This window comes from Chamaea fasciata, unplaced genomic scaffold (assembly GCF_029207755.1).
Source record: "Chamaea fasciata isolate MVZ Bird 193981 ecotype frontalis unplaced genomic scaffold, bChaFas1.0.hap1 SCAF_3, whole genome shotgun sequence".
Lineage (NCBI taxonomy): Eukaryota > Metazoa > Chordata > Aves > Passeriformes > Sylviidae > Chamaea > Chamaea fasciata.
The window spans coordinates 48,257,239-48,278,349 of NW_027094088.1; the positions used below are offsets into that span (position 1 = coordinate 48,257,239).

At 35.3% G+C, this 21,111-nt stretch overlaps 1 protein-coding gene across 1 annotated transcript in view; it reads right to left on the reverse strand.

Annotated features, from left to right (window-relative positions):
• ADGB (androglobin) overlaps positions 1-21,111 on the reverse strand; it is an 87,622-nt gene that overhangs the window by 61,073 nt on the left and 5,438 nt on the right. Inside the window, exons 4-12 of the mRNA XM_066178893.1 lie at positions 20,604-20,675; positions 19,115-19,303; positions 16,392-16,531; positions 15,074-15,160; positions 13,330-13,541; positions 10,069-10,188; positions 3,423-3,517; positions 915-1,089; positions 94-184 (exon numbers count right to left, since the gene is read on the reverse strand). Coding sequence (XP_066034990.1) covers positions 94-184; positions 915-1,089; positions 3,423-3,517; positions 10,069-10,188; positions 13,330-13,541; positions 15,074-15,160; positions 16,392-16,531; positions 19,115-19,303; positions 20,604-20,675 — 1,181 coding nt within the window. The remainder of the gene's footprint in view (positions 1-93; positions 185-914; positions 1,090-3,422; positions 3,518-10,068; positions 10,189-13,329; positions 13,542-15,073; positions 15,161-16,391; positions 16,532-19,114; positions 19,304-20,603; positions 20,676-21,111) is intronic.

A 21,111-nucleotide genomic window follows, 5' to 3' on the forward strand; every position in this document is an offset into this window, starting at 1 on the left:
CAGTTTCTCCCTGAGACACAAGTAAAGATACGTCATTGCACCTTCACAGTGCCCTTTCACAATGTTAATGCTGAAACTGCATTATATACTTACGTGTCTGTTGGTATTGTGATAATATCCAATTTGTATTTAAAAAACAGGCTTGCGACCTCAATATGCTTTTCAGGTTTCTCTACCACAGGCTCTAGGAACAAATGATCTTGTTAAATATATACATTCATAAAAGTATTTAATACTATTAACGTCAAGAAATAATTCCCAATGGGGATTCATCACCCCTAAATAATTTTCCAAGTACCATCTCACGCGCTTGAGTGGAACAAAAAAAAACAGGGGTGGTTCTAGGTGATATATCATGAAAAAATGAATACTTTACACCCTGATCTTCAGCCTGTAAAGTATTAAATTGTGCCTGACTTATATTTAAGGTTGTTGAGGGTAGCTCAAAACAACTACGGCAGCACCTTTTGCCTTTGCCAACTTCCTCTATTCCTTATCCCAGTATACTTTGCTAGCCTGTCTGTAACACTTCCATGCTCAAGCTATCTTGTATCATGCATCTAACTCCATTAGGCAGTACAGACAAACCCCAGAAAGAAGATTACTCTAAAACTATGAGTTGATGCAGCAGAACTAGTCACATACTTTAAACTTTTAAAAGGTGCTCAGAAGCTTTCCTGGCTCTACATCAGAGAGCTTCTGTGTTACTTTGATAATACCCCCTCTTCATTTGCTCCACTAGAGTGCTTTTTGCAATATAAATTAAGACACTTCTGAAAGCATGGAGGAAATATGGCTAGGAGGAAGTAATACAAAATTGAGTTCAACTGAAATTAAGCTAACAGATAATAAGTATGGTCCTGAAATAATTAAAATGTAATTACAAATTTATTTGCAGTTTTTAGTAGACAAACCTTGAGGTTCAGATGTCACAACAATGTGCTTTTTCTGACGGAAAAGCTTCCAAGAAGGAAGTGGTGGTGGTTCTGGCGGTGCTACCAGAGGACAGGACCTAGTTCTAGTGATCAGGACAGGATGGCTGTGTATATGGAAAAGCCCATATTGCCTCATCTTCTCTGAAGAATCAGCCTATGGAACATGGAAGGATAATCTGACTCGGTCAGATCTTCTTTCTCCTTTTATCTGTCTAACAAACAAGAACAGTATGCACCCAAAAGAATCTAACAGCTTGTAAAACAAATGAAATTAATATAGTCCACTTGAAAAGACTATCCAAAACCATGCTGATTAGAATTTGATATTCAGCACTACAAGTATCCTTAGAAGTGTTTACATGTATTTCACTTTCCACAGTAGATTCATCACTTCTTTTAACTTATTTATATAATCATAACATACAAGTGAAGAGAATGAATATGTAAGAAAGCAACAGGCACAATATTTTCTTTTAAATCATACTTAAAAATATTATCTGAGGGAAAAACTCCCTACTTCATGCTGAATTTATAAAGTGGGAGAATTCTAAAATCAATTGGTCTTTTAGATAACCTGAAAAAACTTCATAATGTATTGCTTTGAACCAACACATCATTAAAGCGATGCTTTTTATTTGATGGCTTATTTATAAAACACATTAAAGATGTGTCAGTTGATCCATATACCAAAGCCCTCAGGAACAGGCTTAAGAGCAGTTTTAGATGTGGACATTGAGTGGTGCTCTTCCCACTAAAATAATAATGGTCCAGTACTTAATATCACAACTAAAAGTTCTGTTACAAGATTTGTATATCCTTTTAATTATAAAAACACACTTTCTTTTACATGCTAAATAAATCACCAAAAACTTATTTCTTTAACATACTCATCAGCAAGTCTGTGATGGCTTCTACTAATTTTAAAATGTTCCTTAGGTTCTGTATATATGAACTCTGTAGAGAAGAATGTTGTTGTGGTTGTCAGTTTTTTGAAGACTGAAGAACAAATTAAATTAAAAATGCTAGTGAAAACAACCAAGAATAGAAAGTTACATGTCATAAAGGAGAATTCATCTGTAAAGTACACTACACACTTGTAGGACTCAATTACTGATATTTTTTTTCATTTTATTTGAGCAAACTAAGATGAATTCAAGACACAACAATCCAAGGAAATCCATAGTAGAAAGCAAAGTTAAAAGGGATACTGCAAAAATTCAGGAGAGAAATTCTGGCGCAACTGCAGTTAATGACTTTCTCCAACTTTTATGGGAGCAACTCTTATCCCAGTGAATCAATTTTCTAAACTTTACTTCAATCAGTGTAGTTTGTCTCAGCCGCTGAATACAGCTTGAAAATGGTGGGGGTTTTATCCATAAGAAATCCTCTACTCTTCTATATTCAACTTCTGTCAACTCCCATTTTTCTATCAAGTCTTTACTAAAATACTAGTTTAGACATATAGATTCATCTGTCTCATCCTATTTGGTCTGCCATACCTCTTTTTCAGTAATGTCTATATCCCAACAGACTGTAGTCAAGTATGAGACCCAGGATGTTAGGTGGCAGGAAAGACATAAGCCCATATCTCCCCTTCCATTTTGCTTTTTGATGGCTAGCATTACTTATTATTACCAAAGAGATAATATTGAGTGAGACCTTAAATTAAAATAAATTAAACCAATATCACAGATAACAAGTTAATCTTCAAAATTGAAGAAAATACACCGCAAATTTTAAAAAAAGAAAATAATGCAAAAAATAAATGCACTAAAGCGTAACGCCTGAAGCCATTTCTGGAAATTTCTTTATTCTATGGAGCTTACCATTTTCCTGAGAAGGCAGCTTTAAATGTAATGATCTAATTATGATAGATACAATTTAAATGGACAAAAAGGGGAAACCTAAGTAATCAACTCAAGAAAGCCTGCTCTAGCACTATAAAAAGCTTTCTGAGGAGTGTGAGTGACTAAATGGAAATTTAAGTGTTGTTTTTACCCCAGCTGCATTAAGTGCACTTCATCTAGGTACTTTCACCGGTTACAACACTAATGGTAGAAATTGATATAAACATGTTATTTCTTATATAACAATAAACAACATACTAGAAAATGTATATCAGGGAGTCTTAACTGTAGTCTTCAAAAAATTAAAATTCATGTTTTTCAAGTAGCCCTTAAAATAATTAGACTTTCCATTCAGAAGTATGTAAACGTGAAACATTTTCTAGCCCACATCTAGTCTTTCCCAGGAGACTTCAGCTTCTGAAATCCTGGGGAAAGTGGAGGAAAACTGAGTAAAATCAGCAGGCTTTAGCAGGAAAATTCATGTTCAGAATACAGAAGTACCAAAACATAAATTTAACTGATAGTCATCATCTAGCGACTGTTTCACTGTGCTAATTGTATTCTTTTTGTTACAACATTATGAAACACAGTGATAACAAAGTAAGTAATGCTTTCCCGCCCTGAGAGCACAGAATCTTACCATTCGTGATAATACAAAAATATCCTCTTCAAACAAATGCAGCGGTATGCAGCCAGCATACACAACCATTTCTGGCTGGGCTGGTACAGGCGATTCTACACAGAGAACATCAAAATGCTTTAGAACAAGGTGAACAATAAAAAAAACGTAGCTGTACCTCACACTAAATTATTGTGCTTTCTCTGCCCCATCTTTATGAATATTTTCTTTGGCTGTTATTCAAAAGAAGAGCTCATTGTAATGTACTTTGAAAAGAAACCATGGAAGGAAAAAACCCCACCTCATTTAAATCATCAACAGTATTTGCATGTTTTACTTATTTTATGTAAATGAGTAACAGAAAATACAATTTAAAAATATGAGAGGTCAGAGGTAGCTTTCAACATTTTTTTTTGTTTTACTTCAAATTTTAAAAACAGTAGATACTAGCATAAAGAAAACATATACATAATCCATGCAGATGGAGTAAAAACATCCTGATTAGTCAGTGCTAGTTAAATGCTTCTCACCAGTGAAGGCAAAATTTGATCTTGCTAACAAAAGGATCCAAAGCCAGAGGTCTGACCACTGCTGCCAAGGGATATGGAGATTGAGATAAGCAATTTGAGAAATACAGTGCCTGTAAACCAGAGTTACTGCTCTCACTTCTGTCAAGCAGATGAAGAAATGGAGGTAATGATGGCTGCCTCAGAAGGTATGAAGCTCTAAGGAATACAAACAGGACACAATCACTTTGTCAACCCCAGAAATCTGCTGCACTAGGCAACCATATGATCATCCCCTACTCTTATCTGTGAAAAAAGCCACTGCTAATTCCTGAACAATGAATAGAAGCCAAGGATGTCTGACAGTCAGTTCATTGATGCTGAAGGGAAATTAAAAGTCTAAAAATAATACTTGAAATATACGGCTCTGGTTTTACCAAAAAGACATCTCAAAAAGAAAGATATCTATTTCTCTCTATTTTTCCTTAGTCATCTCAGAAAACTTGGGAGGCAAGATTTCAGTACACAGGTTGTGACACCTGTTTTTCATCAGAATGCTTTTTTAGGAAAAATTTCTTCACAGAAAGAGTTGTTAATCATTGGAACAGGCTGCCCAAGGAAGTGGTTGAGCCATCATTCTAGGAGGTATTTAAAAGATGTGTAGATATGGCACTTAGGAACATGGCTTAGTGGTGGGCTTGGCAGTACAGGTTAGCAGCTGGATTGAATGAACTTAGAGGTCTTTTTGAACCTAAATGATTCAATGATTCTATCCCCATCTAACACACCAGTAAAATTATCTGTATCTGTCATTGTTCCCTTCAGCCTCACCTCAAATAAAGGAAAATTGCTTCCTCTGTTTAGTAAATATTCAACAAGAAGTTGCACTAAGAATAGGTGTTTTCTGGGAAATGAAATAAACCGAAGTTATCTACATAAAAACAGGCAAGTGTCAGGAAAATATGATTTATCAGACCTAAAATCTATTTATTTAGAGGGTATGTAACATTTTATTCTCAAAGTACAATATCTTTGCATCTTAAATATTCTTCCAGGAATTCAGTTACCCAATTAAATATAAGCTAAAGGTAAGTAAGAGTTATTTTTCAATGGATTCTTAATTTTTCTCACTGCATACAGGTAATTTCCACATTAACAACAACTCTTGGGTTAGTTGAGGATTTCAACTTATTCAAAAGCAAGGCTATAATTAACTTTCATCTCAGTCCTTACCCAATACAGGAATATCTGATCTATTACAAACACAGCAACATTAGCTATGATATCCTGCACATTACAGAACAGTATGTGCCACAAGGCACACCAATATCGTTGCATGTGAGAAGTATTTCTCAAATGAAAGTATTTAATCAAATACCAGGTGGAATGCAAAGCTGTCATACACAGTCCAGATGGGTTGTGAAATAAAATGTCTGCAGGGCAGACAATAAACAGCAATGAACAAATTATTAGAGCATGCAAATGATTAACCAGGCACATCATATCCACTTGAATAACACTATTACAATACTAGTACATTATACCAGTAGCTTTAAGAATTACATATTATTTGATCTTTATTAACTGTACAAAAAATAAGGATGATGTATGCAAATTATTTGGCAGCAAGTAATTATTAGTGTTGATTCAGCATTTGGGGAAAACTGGTTAAAACTGATAGCCTTGATAAAATTGCATTATTAGATGAAAAATGTTATACAGTACAACAAAACAGATTCAGCAAAGCCTATTATTTCTATCCATCAGTACGGATATAAGAACTGCAGTGCTTTGTTACAAAAAAAAAAATTGAATCCATGTAGCTACTTATGTTTCACAGTGCAGCTTGGCAAATTCACTTGCAGAGAATGAATATTAAACAACCTGAACAAATGCTTCAGTCCCTTTGAGAAGGGAAAGACTTGAATTGATCCATGTAAAAGACATATCCAACCGCTTAAAAAGAAAGGCTAGGAATTAAAATTGTTGGTTTTAATTGATATTAACCATTTTTATTTGTTTATCAGATGTTTTGGATATGACTTGCAAAGAATTTTCTCATGCTTAATGTTTCTTTCAAATATTTATCTATCAAACAACAGCTAATGGTGTAGTTTAACTTTCCAAGGACTAATGATGGCAGATGAGGACTACAAAGGTGATCTGAGGGCTGGAGAACCTCTCCTAGGAAAAGGGCTGAAAAAGTTTGTGATATTCAGTCTGGACTGGAGAAGGCTCCAGGGAGATCTTAGAGTAGCCTTCCAGTATTTAAAGAGAAGCTTACAAGAAAGTTGAAAAGAGATTCTTCAGGCCATGGAGTGATAGAAAAATGGGCAAATGTTTTAAGTGACCCCTCTGAAAGAGGGCTGGCTTAGACGTAAAAAGAAAGTTCTTTACCCTGAGGATGTTGAAGCACCAGAATAGGTTGCTCAGAGAAGCTGTGGATGCCCCATCCCTGAATGTGTTACAGGCCAGGCTGCACAGGGTGGGGGCTGTGAGAAATCTGGCCTAGTGGAAGATGTCCCTACCCATGGTAGAGGGTTGGAACTAGATGATCTTTAAGGTCCCTTCCAACTCAAACCACTCTAAGAAAACACATCTGTTGGGTTTTAATATCCTGAACATCAGGTGTGCAGCTCAGATGTTAACTTCTGCTGTTGTGATAGGCATGGATAGGCTTCGCATAGCAGAATGTATGTTTTAGTTTTCTGTGCGCTCTTCAGAATTGACGTAAATATTGCAGAATGATGATATGAACTTGAAAAACCAAAACATTAGGCTTTAATCCATCTTGTAAATGAAAACTCTTGATTAGGTAAAAGAAAAATTATAAGAACATTACATATATATGACATTACACATATATATGACATTTATCTCAGTGCCTCTGATGATTACAGGTCTACTTGTTTGATTTCAAAAAGTATAAGGATAATCTCAACACTTCTGTGACATAGAAAATATTACCTTTAATTACAGAATTTGTTTCAAGGCAAAATGACATTATCAAAATACATGGTTGATTTGTAGAACTCCCAAGTTCTTAGCTAGTGCCCTATTAAATGGAATAGAATTCCCTTTCCAGCAGTTCAGAAATTATTAAGAAACTCAGTAGTTTGGAAACCTAAATAAAAGCAAAGTGGTGATTCTTTATAGGAATAAGGGGACTGAGTAGCTTGTTGCATATAGGTAAAACCTTACAAAATGAAGGCCTTGCAAAACCATGGCTACATCAGCCAAGGAGAAAAGAACTATGGGAAAGTGACTCAGCTGAATTAGAGGTAGAAAAACAAGTTATGTTACCATCACATGTTCTCATCGTGGTGTATGGTGGTTAGCTGAATTATGTTTGTTATGATTTAAAAGTACATAACTGATAATGGGCTAACTGCTTAAAAAGGCCTGGTTTGTACAATAAAGCAGCTCTCTGCACCTGCCTGGGGACCCCACATCCTTTTTGACACTCATCTCACAGTAGCTCATCTCATACAATCTCATTGTAAAAACTGCTCATAAAACAAGGGGATAATCCTAAGTACGAAAGGTTTGTTACTAGAAGAAAAAAGCTGCTGAGTAGAAAACTGTAGATTTGTATGTTAAAATGGGTCAGTAGGAACACATGAATTGTCTGCCAAAATTTCCTGAAGACTGGCTGACTGATAAGCCAAATGACCAGAGTTGGCTGCTCTCAGGAAGAGTTTGGACTGACCGTGTCAAGGGCTTCTTATTCAACTGGATCCACAAAACTGGATGAATAGAGAAACAAATTCAATGCTTCAATGATCTTACAACTCATACTGCATTTGTGGGGTGCAGCAGGCATTGGCGTGACTGCAAGGGATTCAAATCCGCATATGTTTGTATTGGATCTGGCTGGGATTGAGCTTCAATCTGGGCAGACCTTGTGGTGCTGTTTTAGATACATGACCAAAACACTGGAGGGTAACACACCAGTGTGTCAATGACTGCCGAGCCAAGCTGACACACCAGTGAAACTGTTCCTCACTCCACAACCCCAGCAAGAACACTGGGAGTGGGCAAAGGGTTCAGTCTTCATTCTTTGCCCCATCCCACTCTGAGAAGTGAGCAGGTGGATGGGTGGCAGCTTCGCTGCCAGACAGCATCAACTCACCTCATCAACTATTATAGCCCACACAAAATCAAAAGCCTGTAAGAGAAGTCTCCAAGTATTTAGAAGTAACTGGTACTTCAATAGGTCATGAATATACAATGCAATGAATACAGAAGGTTTTGCCATTTTAAAAGTCAAATATAAATAATATCTGGAGTAATTAAATATCTCTTTATAAATATTCCATAATTATCACAAAGAAGAAAAACTTCACTGAAGTCAACAGGTAGAGTGAAAGCTTGCAGCAGGGAAATAAGAACGTTTATCATGCTGGAAATGAAACACTTTTCAAATCACTTAAAATGAAAAAAAAAGTTGCTGCATTAATTAAAGTCACCATTACAAAATTCCACCAGAAAAATTCAGGCACTTTCACAACTACTGCCTCTGGAGTCTGACTTTGAATCAAGACCTAGTTTCAGATGTTATTTTATGCACAACAATGGTTCTACTGTCCTGGGCCACTTGGCACACCATATGTCTCAAAGTCTGCAAGATTCCCGTTTTTTGGCGACACTCTCAGGAGAAAAATGCATTGCAATTCAGAATTATATCAAACTACAATTCCTTTTTTTTTCCTTGCAGTATAATAATCTTAAATTTGCTCTGTTGCTATAGAGATACCTACCTCTTACTCTTCTCCAAAAATGTTTTCTGGTTCAAACTTAGGAAAAGAGTTCTCTGATCAATGTACTCGAGCCCTGAATTAATAATCTTTCTAAATAACCTCTTCACAGGACACTAGCTGTCTTCCAGAAAAAAGCATAAGCTGTGCTTTTAGTGGCAGAAGAAAGATCTAAATATCATGCCATTTTTCAAATGGAAGCACTGCCTCTTTTTTTTAATGTTCTTTCACTCATTTTGTACAATTTCTAGAATACATATCTTGGATCCTTTTGCTTCCTTTTTTCCATTATGTGCTTGAGTACTAGTTAATCACATTACTTATATTCACATTAAACACCTCAGTTCCTATTCCATACCAGCCATATTAAAGCAAGTTACAATCCTGTAATATATTTTAAAATTCACTGCTGTTTAACTCATTTAGTAGTATGTAAGGTAGGAATTTAAATAAATATATTAGCTGATGACAAGCCACAATCTTTGTTTGCTGTAGTTTAAAATGATTTAAAACGCTAATTTTAATCAGGATTCAAATCAAGAAGCAGAATTACCATTTATGTAGTAAATTTCATTTTTACTTTGCACTTATTTCCCTTAGGAAGATGTTCTACCTATTCTCACCTACTGATTTGCAACTGCAAATTATTCCAGTTATTAACTTTTTTGCTGCTAGTCACATGGAAATGCCACATGTATCCAAACATAAGCAAAGCCACGAGCATATAAACTTATTGTACAATTGTGAAGATCTCCTACAGTTTATGCTAGCGAATTTGAAATATCTTAGTAATTGTTTACTGCTTGATTAATATTTACTTGTGGGGGTTTTATAATATATTTTCTTGAGGTTTTTTGGGGGGGTTTTCTTAAGTATTAAATATAAATGCACAAAGCAAGAATTTACCTAATTTTTGTGCTCTTATGAATATATCAACACAGAAATTAAATTCATCACTATGTATTTCCTGGACAAAGATTAGCAAAAAAGATTTACATCATGGAGTGAATTTTAACAAATAATTCTGCAGCATCACCCCCCCCTCCCCAGCTCCCCTGCCCTTCAACAAAGGAGCACTCCTGTTTTACCCAATTGCAATTTTGTGTATAAAGTAGATGTTGAACAAATAAATTACGAAAGAGTTGTTCTGTGTTAAACACACAACTGTAAGACAGCTTGCCACTAAAAGTACTAACACAAATATACTATTCTTAATCTATGTAACAGATTAGGTTAGAATGACTTCAGCATGTAATGTGAGCTATAAAAAACTACAATTTAAACTAAATAAAAAAAGCAAATATTACTTCCCCCCAGTTACGTTCAAAACCAAATTAAAGCAAAGCCTTTTGCTTTATGTATAACTCCTGTCTGTATTTTTAGCTTCAAAATGATAGGACTTACTTTCATCTAAGTCCTCAAGGCCTTGAGTTTTTGCCAACTTTCCTGGAGGCTGAAGCGCTACCTTTTTTTCTCTCTCTCCTCCTTTTTTTTTCTTTCCTACTTTTTTCTGCTCTGCTTTTTCTATTAAGCAAAATAAAGATTAAATATTTTTCTTTCTCAGATAAAAAATTTCAGTCAAATATCATACTGTGCAAATGGTTTAATAAGATTTTAGATAAATTTTAAAAACAATCAACCACAAACTCTTTGAAGTCAAGAATTGAGAAACAATAATAAACTAATGTAATTTAATTAAAATAAATAAAAAGTAGTCCTTAAGATGTAAATTAAGATTTACTGAGAAGGAGCCAGGAAGGCTTTGGTCCTACCTTTTAGTTATTGCAAAACTTTTATATTCTTATTGCAGTGTAAGAAATCATTGTATTTCTGGCACTGTGCCAAATATTTTCTTCATGTCCTTGGCTCTCATGCATTGGTAATTGCAAAAAAAATTCAAGTAGACAATGCATAGATTCCCAATGGACATGGAATTAGAAAGTCTCCCACAGTCTAAACATTTTTTGAAGCCTTAGAATTTAAGACTACAGAAAAAGACTTCTTAAATGCAAAAAAACCCCACCCCATAGAATCATGGAATGGCTTGGGCTGGAAAGGACCTTAAAGGATCTTTTAGTTCCAACCCCTTGCTGTGGGCATGGACACCTTCCATTAAAGCAGGTTTCTCAAAGTCCATCCTGGCCTTGCCCACTTCCAGGGATTGGGCAGCTAGAACTTCTTTGGGGAACCTGTGCTAGGAGCTCACTGTCCTCAGAAAGAATTTCCTTCTAATATTCAATCTAAACCTACCCCCTGTGAATTTATAGCCATTCACTCTTGTTCTATCACTACATGCCCTTGTAAAAAATCCCTCTCCACCTCTCTGGTAGGCCCCCTTTAGGTGCTGGAAAGTGCTCCAAGGTCTCCCTGAAGCCTTCTCTTCTCTAGGCTGAACAATCCCAGCTCTCTGACTGCCTTCATAGGAAAGGTTCTCCAGTTCTCTGATCATTTAAGTGGCCCTCCTCCAGACTTGTTCCAAAAGGTCCATGTCTTTCTTGTGCTGGGACCCCAGAGCTGGATGCTGCACTCCAGGTTGAGATCTCACAAGAACAGAGTAGAGGGGGAGACTCACCTTTGTCATCCTGCTGGCCACACTGCTTTGGATGCAGCCTAGGTTACAATTGCCTTTCAGGACTCTGAGCACACACTGTTGACTCACGTACTGTCTCACATCCACCAGATCCCCCATGTCTTTCTCCACAGGACTGCCCTCAGTTCTTCCAATCTATACTCTGTCTCAGACTGTCTCCGTCTAGGTACACCACCTAGCACTTGGACTTTCTGAACCTCATTAGATTCTCATGGGTCCAATTCTCAAGTTTGTCCAAGTCCTTTTGGATGGCGTTTCTTCCTTCCTTTGTGCCAACTACACAACACAGCTTCACAGAACCATTCCAGGTTGAAAGGAACCACAGTGGGTCATCTGGTCCAACCTCTCTGCTCCACCAGGGTCATACTAGAGCACATAGCACAGGATTACATCCAGGCAGTTCTTGAATATCTCCAGTTTAAAGCCATTCCCAGTGAAGGAGACTCCACAACCTCTCTGGGCAATGTGTTTCACTGCTTGATTACTCACACAGTAAAGTTCTTCCTCGTGTTCAGGTGGAGCTTCCTGTGCACCAGTTTCTGCCCACTGCCTCTTTTCCTGTTGCTCAGCACCACAGAGCAGAGCCTGGTTTCATCTTCTTGGAACTCACCTTTTAGATACTTATACACACACTGATTGAGTCCCCTCTCAGTTGTCTTTTCTCAAAGCTGAACAGGCCCAGCTTGTTCAGCCTTTTCTTGTAAGAGATGCTCCAGTCTCCCAGCCATCTTCATTACCCTCTCTGCTGGACTCAGGGGCTCCATGACTCTAGTGTGCTGAAGAGCCCAGGACTGGACACAGCATTCCAGATGCAGACTGAGTGAAGGGGCAGGATCAGCTCCCTCCACCTGATGGCAAGGCCTTTCCTAACATACCCCAGGACATCACTGTCCTGCTTGACCCTCAGGGCTGCTGGCTCAGGGACAGCTTGTTGTCCACCAGGACCCCCAAGGTCCTTATCTCTCATGGTGACATGGATGGCTTTGTGTCATCCAAGCATTAATCCCAGGCGTCAACCGAACATCTGAACAAAGATTTCAGCCTCAGAGTTGGAGATTACAGAGCTGTATCGTGACACAATGGTTCCCTGATTCTTAGCTATTTCAGTTACTAATAGAATTTTTAAGTCTTTGGCAGGATTAAATTTACTTAGCTTTCTGGGAAAAAAAATACAGCACCCTGTTGGATGAACAGTGCTGTTTCCAGTGGCATGCCCATTCCAAACTGAAATATCTACCACACTGATGGCTGTGTCAAAATAATAGCAGGATTTCCTAAGAGAGAATACTACCTCAGCCAGGTAACTTCTAAGACTTTCGTAACACTTTTGACATTGGGACATAGCTTTAGGGATTCAAAGTGAGGAAGTCAGATTTTTCTGAAAATCTAGGAAGAAATAGAAACTTCAGCATTTGATTTGTACTCTCCAAAGGCATGAGAAGCTGTGTGAAACTGTACCCATGCCTACAAGTCAATTACAGCAACTAAGAAAACTCAGTCCCAAATAAAACAATGAAGAATAATATACTGGAACAAACATGTCTCTAAATGTAAGTTTTTTCATTTAAATGTAAATAGGATTAGCAGCTCTTGAAGAAAACTATTGCCTATGCCTAGTGGCATAAAAGAAAAGTTGCAACAAATAAAAATGCAGGTAGCCATTAGAATGTATTTGTCACAACTCTGTAGGTAATCACAATTTACAACACCCATTATGAAATGTTTAATTAATTGATGGTCAGAGAAATGTTGCCTTTGGAGAAACTATAACCTTCCTGATTAGTATCTCTGCAAGGAACCAGACTTCAGAGAAATGGCTGCGACAATGATCTGAAAAAAAACTCTGCCAGATAGTGAAGCTATTTTAATAAACTAAAATACTAGTAATGCTTCTAATGAGATCTATAGCTAAAGCAAAAGTATTTTGAATTTGCATCACTGCAACACGTTTAGTGAAACAACAAACCCTCAGAGCTGTATGTGGCAATATATGCAAAATATACGTATTTGAAACAGAGATGATGTTAAACTTATTTATGCTTGGCCTACAAAGATTAGACTGTAAAATTACAGACCTTTGCTAACGCTATTGACTGTCTCTACTCTCTCAGTTATATCTGACAGCTTATCCACAGATGAAACTTCACTTTTAAACTCTGAGTCTTTGGTCGCTTCAGGTTTTGTGTCATTCTGAGTAGTCTCAAGCTCTGGACCCTTCTTCTCTGGCAACTTGAATTCTGGCACAATCTCTTTCAAAAAGTCCCAAACTTTGTCCAAGTATTCAGGCCTTTAAGAGAAAGCACAAATGCATATGTCAATGGTAGGGATATTTCCAATAAGAGAAGAGTGATTTTCATTTAGACAACACTTTACCACAACTGACAGTCCAACTCTAAAAAATGCTACTGGGCTATTTTAGTAGATACTTTAGATTGAACACACTCTGTATCAAATATTTGTTGAGACAGCTCATACCCATAAAAAAAAGATGGTGGTTAGAGATGCATGCAAATAAAACATCCTTTCTCAAGATTTTTAGCAGATACAAGTTATGGCAGAGAAACTTTCAGACCACTTTACAACTACACAATAACACAATAAAAACAATTGTGTTTTTAGCTCTGTATATTTAAAAGCTTCTCAAAGGTACTTACAAACTGGAAGAGTTTTGATATGACATAACAGTTGCAGTCATGTTGGTTTTCCACAGAAACTTAGTGATTCCAGCAATAATCTTAAACAGGGTCATGAATGAGTTTCATGCAAGCTAACTGCATTCAACTTTTTTTTTTTTTACATAAAGTAAGTGATCGTAAAATGAGCTGAAGTCATACCACTATTACAAAGACTCTGGAGTATTCATATTTTCATATTCCATGATACTATATATTTTTAGTAAGTGAATACTATTTTTGCTGTTGAAATCATAAAATCAACTATAGAAAGAAAAAAAGTTACGCTACTTAGGTTATGTCCTACATACATACAACTGTAGGACACCAATATATCAAATACTTAAATTGCAAGCATAGCTTGAGACATAAGAATTAGTGAACAATGGAATAAAATGTTCTTTGACTGAATTTATTTAATAGTGAAATATGGTTAAAAAAAAGCAATTGTATCTAAGTCAATTATATATAAACCATAACAGTTTGTTATCTACATATTCATTTGAATGTGTATATCAAAACGCTAAAAGGTGTAATTCAAAAGAAAAAGTTTAAATATTTAGTATCAATATCCAGGTGATTCATTTTGTAAAAAGAATGTCAAGCTCAAAAGTCAGAATGTCTTTCTTTAAAAATACAAATTTAACAAAAAACACACAGGAAATAAGAAAAGTGTTATTGTAGGTAGGAAACTTTTTTTAGTTGAAACTAAAAGTTTGCCAACTGTTACAATTTAAAAGGTGGAATCATCATACCAGCTGACATTGATTCCTTCCAAATTCATGACATATTTTCTATGGTATATTCAGATATAAACTTATTATCAGCAGATATTTTGTAACTGCATACTAAATGAAACAATTCTCTAATCTTGTTTTCAACACACTGTTTAATATTAGTTAAATTAATTTTATGAAGAGTAAGCATCAGTATGATAAATAGCTTTGCAACAAACCATATGACTTAAAAAGAAAAACACAAAATTGCATTTCTCAAAGGTACATTTCCCAAGTGCCTGAATTGTAAACCATTCACTTTCCAAAATTGACGGTGAAGGACTTTCAGGGCTCAGCTTTATTTTTCATAATGTCTTATAGAGTTAAATATTAAGCAACTAATGCATAAATTGTTTAATAAAAGAACATACTGAAGAGGAATAACTTCTGGTATCCATCCAGTCAGTGTTTGTAGAACAGTAAATTCCTCCATTTCTCTTTTTCCAGTTTCATGTATACTATAAGACGAAAGTAGACATTTTACAATTATAACGTAACCAATAGAGTAAACTCTACTTTCTGTCAGAATAAGACCAGATACAGAATAGTTTGATGAAAAACAAGTAATTACTTGCAATTTCAGGAGTTTTCCAAACCACTGCTGACTACTCCCCTACAAAGTTAATGCCTTTGCATCAGGTTCATTATTTTAGTGTTCCCTCTGGTACAATGGCAAATTTTTTTCAATTTTGTTAGCAAGCATACTATATATACTTGCTCACAGTTGCAGGGTTGGAGACGTGTTTGAAATCCCTTGTGCTAAAACAGGGTTATGATCCTACAACTTCCATTTCCTAAGCAGCTTCTCTAACTCCCAGGTTATTCTGAACAGGCTGGTTCTGCTTTCACTCTAGCAAAATTCATTCTTTCAAACTGAGACTCTGCTACTCTGGAGAGGTTTCCTGAGAGGACCAAGGCCAGAGATGCCAGCACTTGTTTGGGTAACCCTTGTGCTCTGGAGAAATGCAATATTTCAATCACATTTCTGCGAACAGAGTTTCCTAACAGGCACCTCTAGGCAACTCCTTAGTCTGTGTAAACATACTTTAGATGACTTCTGACAAACATAATTTGATATGATAAGAATAGGGAAGCTTCACAACCCAGATGAATGTTTTGAATTATTTTCTCAAGGTTATTCATTTAAATTCTTGGTGTTCATTGCTCATTTCATAGGAATCTGTAGCCATAATTGTCCATTATTGCATCATAGGCCACCTTCTGCTTTTCTGGTCACTTCAAGGGAAGTGGATCACTGTACACAGCAGCACAATTGTAGCAAAGGTATCAAAAACAGCTCACAAAACTCTACTTTCAATATTGGTTGAGTCAATATTGGACAAGGCTGACAATAACAACATCATTAAGAGTTCACAGGTACTTCTGTTTGGCAGAAAGCTGTATGTAAAGTTTTAAGGAATAATGGCAAACAAATGAAGCAGATGAGTACTCCAGTTTCTTTGTAAGTTTTCTGTGACTAAACTTACAAGCACATCTAAAAAGGAAACCCTGCACCTTCTGTAGCTATAGAGGATTTTGTTTTACTGACTTACAGTGTCTGCTTTTGGAAGTGTCTAACTTTCATTACAAAAATCTAGCAAAATATATTTCCTATATATACTAAATCAACTTTGTGCTATTACCATGTGACTTCACAAAACAAAGCAGAAGTGAGATAACAAAACATACCTAGTATTTGCTAACTTAATGATAGCTTTGGCCAGCAACATTGGCCAAAGTTCATATTGGCAGGTTGTAGCCGGTAATAACAAATTCTCCTCCTCACTGAAAGGCATAGTGTCATCCACAATGATCTTTCTCCAACACCCCTGTGACAGGGGAAGGGGAGGAAAGCAGAAAGAAAAAAAATTAGTTTGTGGGCTGACAAGTGAAAACAACATAAGAGAACTTTTAATGCTTTCCCAAGAACTTGAGTCTACTGTAACTTGATTTACATCACAGATGGCTTTAAAAGAAGTTCTCACACAATATATGAGAGGCATGGAAACAGCATTCATAGCATTTTATTACTGCTCTGACTTATTTGCTTCAGAGATTAATCTAATTGCCCCCATTTCCAAATATATTTCATCTCATATGTGTAGTACATCATGTGCATGTATTCACTGCTATTTCTTCAGCTGCCATGACAGATGCCTTAGAAACAGTAATGATTAAAAAAAGGCTTAACTAAGATAGCAGCTTTTTAAATGCCTCTTTTGGTCTCAGTCTGGAAAATACTTGTGATACAATCAGTCCTCCTTTCTTCCTAAAGACTACCCAAGGGATGTTGAACGCAGTTAGTCTCCTGTTAAGCATTACAGTAGTATTTTATAAAACAGTATACTAAAAAAAAATCTAATTTAAAAAAAGAAATCTAAAAATTTTTTTCTGCATTTCCAGGATAAGAAACAAACAGTAAGACAAAGTACTGATATCTCCAATACGAGACACTCAGTTAGCAAACTGAGTTAGTATTCCACAAAATAATCTTGTCTACCATTCTCCAAATAAAAGTCTGTCCTAGTAATGAAGATATAATAGAAAATAGGTGGGCCAATACCAAGTGCTTCTGTTAATTCACCCACAAATTATGAAGAGTGACCAAATCACTAAAGTGTTCACCGTGTGTTATCAGAGAGTACAAAACCATTGTTCTCTGCTTGTAACTAAACTATGGATTCAAGCTGCAATAACAGCTGATTAATGCTATGAATTCTATAGGTCTAAAGAGAAAAGAAATTTAGGCCAGAGGGCAAAGATATTCAAAATGCATAAAAGAATCTAAAAAATTTTACAATTAGAACAATTCTATGACAACCAAAACAAAATATTTAAACTTCCCTAGTTTGAAAAGGACCTAGTCAGTGATATGATGACACTATCTCCTCTTCCAATAATCGCTGAAGATTTCTAGGGAGAATAGTACAAGTTGAGAAGTAGAGGAAAAGAAACCAAATAAATTTTTAAAAAATGTGGGGCAGACCTACAGATGGAAAAAAGTGAGAAAAAAAATAACTACAGAAACAAATTCAATAAACTTCAGGAATGCAAAGTGAAACTAGAACGAGGGGTACAATTTATATATTGTGCCAATTATGTGAAAAAACATCCACAGGTTTGATGTCATGCACCACTATGCCTTCGGACTCAAGGCAGAATATTGGTGAAATCAGTTCATTATTCTTGCACCTTTTACCCTCTTTTTCATTTAATTTTCTACTTTCCCCAATGAAATCTTTTTCTCCTCTATCTCTTCTGATATTTGTCTTTCCTTGTTTGTACATTTTCTTTAATCTTCCGACATGTGACCCTCTTTTTCCTATTTTACTTTCTGTAAAATACAGCTAATATACCCAGAGGAAAAAAAAAATGAATAACCACTAAGGCCCAAACCAAAAAAATACCCAAAGAAGTGTGACAAAAAGTGACAAAATGAAGCATGCTGGGAACTCTTAGAAATGCTTTAAAATGTAGTCTTTTACCACATGGTTACATAATATCTGCAGCATTAAATTCACACACAGAATAATGTCCTCTACTGAGGAACTTGAACAACACAATTTACACCTTCTCAAAGCCATGCAACTCATTTCTCTATGAATATAAGTTATTCCACATGTGGAAGCAGTAATAAGGGATGAGGAAAGCACAGGTATGTAAATCAGATCGGTGTTCCCCTTTCAGGGAAGGTCACTTTGAAGTTTTTGTTTCCAGCTGACTGTCTCAAAAATATTTTCAACTTTGGGCAACTGGAAGTTTAATTGGGTTAGTTATAGGTCTATAGTTAGCATGCTGTGACATTTTCTGTTTCCAAAAGACAAATATAACTGAAATAACTCCAACAACATAGATAACTTTTTGATGTCAGTTCTTTCATATGTCATTATTTCTTTATTAAAATGAAGTTCAATATGAAATTATGTTTTCCTGTTGGCTATCAAATGTGTTAAGATATTGTCTGTTTTCTTTAGAAATCCTTGGGATGTTTTAGTTTTAGCAGTACATCTTCAGAAAATGGTCCTCACAAAGAAAGTATCTGTCTTTAAATGCACTTAGATACAAATAGGTCTGTAAAGTCAGACAACTAAATTACTTAAACATAAAGAAAATTTAGCCTAATACAGAGGTGCGGGCCACATGTCTGACAACTAAGCATTTGCATCAAACCTACAAAAGTACAAAAATAAAATACTGTCATTGCAAGCAATAACATTTATCAAGCCACAAGTTGTACAAAAATCACGTGAACTGTAAGAAGCATTTTAATTAACAAGTACCAACAATTTCTCAGTTTTTCTACTCCTAAAAATCTATGTATTTTCAACAATAAAATATATATGTCCATTAACCGTTAAAATTTGCCATGCTAGCTGCATCATATTTTTATATTGTTGGAGGAAACTACTCACCATCCAATAAAGTTTCAATACATATTTTCCAAATTTATTGTACAGTGGTATATGCTCCTTAGTAGCTTTACATAAGGCATAAATGTGTTCCCAAGGTTTCCAAACAAGTGTGGGTGTTTCACTATTTAAGGAATTTTCATTATGTATCCTCCAGACAACATAGATTTCACTTACAATCCATCTCATCAACTAAAACAAAAGAAAAACAGAAAGAAAAATCTTTTCAAGTAACATATATTTAAAAAAATTCAAGTTTATAATATAAATATTAAAGAATAAAAAAATCCTGTCATAAATAAAAAAGTGACATAAAAATTTAGCTATGGTTTAATGGAATAATTAATTTCACTATTCCAACTTCTCTTAAAATCATTACAATACCACCCACAAAAACACAATACTTGATGAAACTCAGTAAACGTACAGCATAAATAAAGTTATTCATCATTTAACAAAGACAAATGAGAAATACAATCTTAAAATAAATTATGTTACAGGACTTGTGAGTTGTCACTTGTTTAATGTCTCATTAAAAAGCCAGCTTTTAAAAATTAGTGTTGCCTTCAATAGTCATTATTTGTACTCAGTAAAAGAAACCCTAAATTATTAAATATACTTAGTAATTTTTAAGACAAAGTAACAGCTTCAACTGGTCAGGTTTTATACAGGTATTTTTATAACACGCAGATTTTTGATAGATGTCGTACTTTAACAAGTATTACCAAACTGTTACAATGATTTATGTAAACTGGAATGTAAAAAAGTTTTTACTACAAGAAACTTGCCCTGAAATTAACTAGCAGTTATATGGATACTCCAAGAAACTTGCCCTAAAATAAATTATTGGTTTTGTGGACATCAAAATTTACATGACCTGTCTTCTGTGTTTCCTCCCTTATATCACTGGTGCTTAATTCTGAATTTGCATCGATGCACTGAATGAAATAGAAATTATTAAGTAATATTACATTCAGTAAGACACTCAGATGCCTTGGTTCCACCTGGTTTATATTTTCCCATAACCTGCAGAAATTCAGTAAACATTTCAGTTCTGGAGAGACAGAAAGACTATCTGGGTCACAGACAGTTAGACACACATGCAGGCCCACTAGGACTTCCAGAAAGTTTGAAAAAAAAAAAATCCTTTCTAACATAGCCTTTATTTACTCCTTTCTTTAGACAATATTATCCAGCAGTAATTACCTTAATTCATAGACTGCATATATATTTTTAAAAAAAAAAGTTTGGAAAACATCTTACTATCACTGGTTTTTCAAATTCTAAAAAGAGATAAACATTAAGTATAATAATCTAGATAATTTCTTGCCACTTTATCCCCTTCATTATTCTTCCACTTAAAAAATTTCCCACAACTTATTTCTTCTTTGTAGGAATTTGGAGTGAAATTCAAAAAGTTAAAGAAAGATAAGAAAATCTTTTTTTAAAGGAACATTTTACTTTAAAGGGGCATTAATGCGTTTCCACCTACCTCACAACAAAATATGTGCTCATTTGCTGAAACAAGGTCAAATGATGTTTCATTTTTGACTACCACAGGAACCTAGCAGAAAGTAAATTAGTTAGGTCCATAGCTAAATTACCTGTAAAAAATTAAATTAACAGTAGCATTTAACTGCAGTGAACGTGCAAATGTTGGACACCTGGCACACATTCATCGCACATTTGAAAACTAGAAGTGATTATCTTTTAGATGGCTTGATATTTCTTAGTAAAACATCCTTAAAATGTAGGTTTCAAATTCTTAAAAAATGATTATTTTTACCAGCAGATTTAAAAAGTAGCAAATCAAATAATCACTAAGTAAATTGAGATGCCCTCAATTTCTTAAGATATTTGAAGTTCTGCATTTAAATCACAATCATAACACTGTCTCATACTTTGAGATTCCCTTAGCTACCCACCAGGGTTCACAGGGATTTATTTGCTCATAGACAGTGGTACTGTCTGAATAGCGACTTTATCAAACCTTTGGCTGC